Below are 5,665 nucleotides of genomic sequence, written 5' to 3' on the forward strand. Positions count from 1 at the left end.
CATTAGACTTCTATTACAACATTTTTTTCTTTTTCTAATTTGTTCTATTACAACTTATGTAATAAACATATGAAAATCAATCATAACAGGTTCTGTACATATTATGTTACAGTCATGTTGTCATATTTGAACATGGGATTCATCTCTTTCCATCCCAGTGACATTGTCCTTGTAACATTTATTAGGATAGATGAAAACCATTAATGGTTATAAATTGAACATAAAGAACGATAATTGATGAACTTGTAAGTATTTGAGTTTGTGGGATCCGCTATTATATAAGAGCTGAGAGTATCACGTAACAATAATTAATGAACTTGTAAGTATTTGAGTTTGTGGGATCCGCTATTATTCAAGAGCTGAGACTATATTTTTGGTACACTTAATAATTTTTTTGTAATTGGGATCAGAATAAGGCATTCATATATCCTACTACCCCCCCCCCCCCCCCCCCCCAAAAAAACAAAATTCATACCAAACAAAAGGGTTACAGCTGTAGTACAATGTGAGTTTGACTTTGATACCAAGCTGAGCAGAGTGGAATCGAGAGTACATTTGTTTAGGCGGGAAATCAATCTTACTTGTGCATTGAACATGAGCTAAATATACTGCAAAGTGGATAAACTAAGCTCATTCATATAATCAATGTTCCTCCTTATTCCTTCACGTTACAACAGTAATAATAACAATATTTAGCTCACCAAAATTCTCTGCTCACTCTCATTATTATCTTGTGGAAGTTTCCCCTCAAATATCCTCTCCCTGGCATTGCTTGCCTGAAATATCAAGAGACACAACAGAAATAACCCCTTAAAAAGGAACACTATGGGTAGAACTGATCAAAAATCTTAAAGACTTCGACACTCTAAAACATTTTAATTGTGATTGACTATCATTATGAGGTTCAGAGTGATATTGTCCTTCAGCCCATATATTTGGAGAAGTGCTCTGCGTAATTGCAAAATAGACTCAAATCCAATCCTACCAAGAGATGGAAGAAAAGGAATGACTTTGGGAATTGGATAACCATTTAGGGCCATCAAGGTTATTAGAAACCTCAAGAGTTCCTAAGGTAACTCCACTATAGAGTTCTTAAAATTCAAATCATTCTTTCTTTAATAAATAGTTTAGATTTTGCTTCATTATCTATATTTAAATGATGATGACCTAATGACATAACAAAATCTTAACCATTCATTTAATCATAAATGATTAATATTTTAATAAATCCATGGTGGAGTTGCATTAAAAATTCTAACTCATTGAACAATCTAAAATTCTTCTCTCTTTTCCTTACTCCAAATTCTTGGCAACCAAGTAGAGCAATTGGGAAACATACGCTAGACTAAGATCAAAAGCATCAAGTCATAAGAGTAGAGGATAAACCTGTTTTTCCCAAGTTATGCAACTTGTTATAATAGAGAGCATAACTGTCTGAACAAAAGCACCAGTTTGTATTCCAATCCATAGGCCCCTTCCTCTTAAATTTGTCATGAAACCCAGAACCGCAGCAACTGGAATTCCACAAAGATAGAATGCCCCCAAGTTGACATAAGCCCCTATATGTTGCCACCCACATCCTCTAGCAACACCTGAGTTAACAAACACCAGATAGAACTCAGCAAAAACTTACATTTTTAGCAGACAACACACATTGACAAAAGAGAGAAAATTTTGACCTGAGAGTACCCCTTGTAAACTGTCCAGTATAATTGACAGAGAAACCAGGGGAGCCATGGTTGTCACATAGTCCACAACTTCCTTCTCGTTGCTAAAAGTGTAACCAAAAACACTCCGGCTTGCAAGAAGGATTGCGCTTACTATACTTGTCTCTGTGACTGCAAGAAACAATACAGCAAAGACAGCCACACGAGCAGCTTGTGGGTTTCCTGCTCCTAATTCATTTGAAATTCTAGTACTGAACAAAAAGAAATTAGCATACATTATTAGAGATATGCAATTTCAACCGTTATAAACACTAGTAATATTCATAATATATAGATGTATACATAGTTTTGAGTGATCAAACCTTGCTGCAGCACCAAGTCCATACGGTATTGTATAGAGTGTTCCAATCGTATTGAGACTGCAAAAAAAATTTGACAATAAAATAGAACAATCAGATTTTTTTTAATCTAATTAATTTGTAGAAAGTCCATAGTGTTCTTGTTATGAAATACTACAAGAAAACTTACCACACAGAAAGAACTGAAGTTTCAAGTTGCGGATTAGGTAAAAGACCAGACAACAGTATAAGAAGCTCAAAAGACCACCACTCGAGGCTGCAATCATAAAAAATATATATATATATATATATTAAAGATGAACATACAAATTCTTTTCTTTACAGCTGGAGTAAATGAAAACAATTACCAAACCATTATAGCAGAAGGGATAGCAAAGCGGAAAAACTCCCCAATTCCTTGGAACAGCTCCTTAGAAATTGGAACAAGGGTTTTTTTGCAGGCAGAAGAGTACTTCACATATAAACCAAGAAAAATCACATTTAACCAATATGAAATTCCCATAGCTAAAGCTGCTCCGAGGTTTCCCAGTCCAGACTTGAATACTAAAACCCAACATAGTGGTATGTGAAAACATAGAATTACAACAGAGCTTATAAGCATTGGCTTGACTAGACTTTGTGTCTGAAGGTATCTAACGAGTGGTTGAAGTGTGGCATAAGCAAAGAGTGCAGGAACAAGCCACATTGTGAATTTCCCAGCTTCATATGAAATTAGAGGGTCTTGGCCTATCAAACTTAGTAACTTTCCCATGTTCATCCATAGCAAAGACAGAGGAAGACAGACAAGGGTTAGAGAAAATATAGCAGTGTAAGTTTGAATTCCAATTTTTTGATATTGCTGAGCACCATAGGCTTGCCCACATAGAGTTTCTAGCGCACTGGCCATTCCTAACTGTTTACCACATACAAAATAGAAAATCCAGTTAGTTATTTGAAATAGATATTGTACGTTTTTAGACCCCTTAAAACAATTAGATTAACCTAGTTATTTAGCCAAGTTATTAACTTAGGTAAATTATGCAGATCTAAGTTAACACAAAACAATCATATCATGCAAAGCAGCGGAAATATAAAGAACACAATGATATGATGACCCAGGAAAACCAAACCGGTAAAAAACTTGGGGAGGATTTAACCTAGCTATCTTCAAGGTAAAACTGAATCCACTATGAAAGAATCGAAATTTGTACAATAGCAACCTAGACCACTAACATCCTATTGCTACCCACCAGTAGAAAACTTACTGACACAACCACGTGCAAGATCCAAGACTACGGACTCCTTTTTTCTTGGATTCTCCAGCAAGTACAAGCACTCTCGCTTGTGTATCGTTAAGCTTTTATGGTAGCAACTGAATGATCATCAAGTTCTTGAAGAAATCTCCTTCTTGATAATCCTAATTCCTAAGCTTGTGTGAAGGCAAGCACCTCTCAGATCTCACAAAAGATTCACACAAATAGCAATATGAGCAACTTCAAAAACGTGACTAGAGTTTGCCTTTTATACCTAGGGTAAAACATAAAACCCTACACGTCATATGGGCTTAGGGGTGAGTTGGAAATTCTGCAGAAAAAACAATTTGCACGACTTTCGATCGGTCGAGTCTAATTCTCGATCGATCGAGCTAGGCAGAAATGCACAGTAACTTCTGCAATTAACTCGATTCCAACTTTACATGAATGATATACTTTGAGCAAGTCTAAAACAAGACTAAACACCTATTTTGATCATGGTTTGCCAACAATACACATTAGGGTTCTAATACATTAGTTCCTAAGTACTTAGAACCTAACAGATATGTTCAAAGTCTTTCATCTCAGTAACTAGGTCCACAAATTTAATGTTTTTTGGCCATTAGAACATTTAAATCATCCAATATATATTTTTGTAAGTGCATGACTTCACCCATATCTTCTAGTAGCTCTGGCTTATTGAAACTCATACATGTGACTGCCATTTGATTTTTTTTCTTTTTTTGTTTGGACAGTGTGTCACTCCCATTCAGTGAGACTAATTATTAAATTTCATCCAAATCATGACAAATGCTTTTCTGCACAAGTATTCATAAATGTTATCCAAATCACAAGTTGAGCAACGTTAGTCCAATCCATTATGACAAGAAGCTGATCATTACATAAATGACACAAATATTGAAAGAACAAAATGAAACTTATAGACATGTTTTAGTGATTCATTAACAAAACATGGAAGTGGTTTAGTTTACTAAACTGTTATAATCTGGTACCCAAAGATAAAAACATTATAAGGCTACCCAAGTCACCATTCCCTCATCTGACATCTCCAATTACCCCAAGTCCCGGTTAAGTTGAAAAGTAATTAATTTCCCACCAAGCATGACCTGCCTTGCCCCGAAGAGGTAATCACAAAAACTCAAATTGCAGTGAGTTCAAATCACATAAAATGAACCAAGAATCTTGTCACAAGGGTAATCACAAAAACTCAGAAGTCAGAAAGAAACAAGTTTCATGTTTTTCCAAGGTGAGCTTAAAAAATATCTTGTACTAATATTATAGAAAAATAAGAAAAAGTGGTTGAACAAGAATTAGTCCAAAGTATGCATGAAAGAAAACAAACTAAATGTTGCTTTGAATTTTTTTTTTGGTTATTATTTATTTACTAAAAGTTGGTTAAAAAGTGAGACTTTAAAAATGTATATAAGGAAAGAAAAACATGTATATAAGCAAGTAAAAGCTAAGTAGATGACGACAAAGACTTACAAGAAGACTGAAGCCAGTGACTCCAGAAAGAGAGGTGGCTATAGCAGTGCTAGAGAGAGCAAGTTCACCCAGATGACCCACCATCATTAATGAAATGACCTGCAACATGTACTGTGATAGAGTCACGACCACCATAGGACCAGCCAAGAATCCCAACCTCTTGAGCTCCCCAGTGAAAGTGACCCATGTTAGAGATGGAGTTTCTGGTTTACTTTTCTCTTCTTTGATCCCTGTTGCTAATAAGCTCTCTTCCATGTCTTTCTCTTTGTCTCTTAGCCGCTTCAGTAGCTCAAACGTGAAATATGAGAGGTCCAAGGAAAAAAACAGAGAAGGAGAGCACCCCGACTTTTTGATATTTCCAAGACCATGTATGGTATATATCCCTGGAATTACCACTGGGAACAAAGATCAGCTCCGGTCTTTGCGTAGTTTTCATTATTTGTCAATAAAGTCTTTTATTAAAAAAATAAAAGATAAAATGCAAAATTTATCTTTTAAGTTTTCTTGAATTTTATTTTAATTTTTTAACTTTAGTTACTTTCATTTCAGTACTTTAATTTTTAGATATATTGAATTAGGGCATTTCTATTAACTTTTATTAAAAAATTTTGAAAAAAAAAGAAAAATATTTTTCAATCATTAATTAAATTTTTTTAATTTAAAAAATTTAAAGAAAAATTTATAAAATTGAAAAATTAACTATATTATATAAAAAAATTTGATGGAAAAATCTTAATTGAATAAACTTGAAAGTTAGAGGGCTGAAATGAACAAAAGCAAAGTTAAATACTGAAATGAAATTTGAAGAAACTTAAATGGTCAGTTTTGCATTTTACTCAAAAATAAATAAAGGCCTAGATCCAATCTGGTGGGTTCGTTAAGGCGCCTTTAGTCATCTGTT

At 34.3% G+C, this 5,665-nt stretch overlaps 1 protein-coding gene across 1 annotated transcript; it reads right to left on the reverse strand.

Annotated features, from left to right (window-relative positions):
• Positions 1–469: 469 nt before the first annotated feature.
• On the reverse strand, positions 470–5,119 carry LOC142606846 (protein DETOXIFICATION 12-like). Its single transcript, XM_075778203.1, has 8 exons — positions 4,765–5,119; positions 2,374–2,918; positions 2,196–2,282; positions 2,030–2,086; positions 1,680–1,918; positions 1,387–1,592; positions 702–776; positions 470–608 (listed from the first exon to the last, which is right to left on the reverse strand). Exons 1-8 carry the CDS (start codon positions 5,017–5,019, stop codon positions 600–602), a joined length of 1,473 nt encoding a protein of 490 aa, XP_075634318.1. The 5' UTR covers positions 5,020–5,119; the 3' UTR covers positions 470–599.
• Between the last annotated feature and the right edge of the window lie 546 nt (positions 5,120–5,665).

The sequence above is a fragment of the Castanea sativa genome, chromosome 8, assembly GCF_040712315.1.
Source record: "Castanea sativa cultivar Marrone di Chiusa Pesio chromosome 8, ASM4071231v1".
In the NCBI taxonomy this organism is placed as follows: Eukaryota; Viridiplantae; Streptophyta; class Magnoliopsida; order Fagales; family Fagaceae; genus Castanea; species Castanea sativa.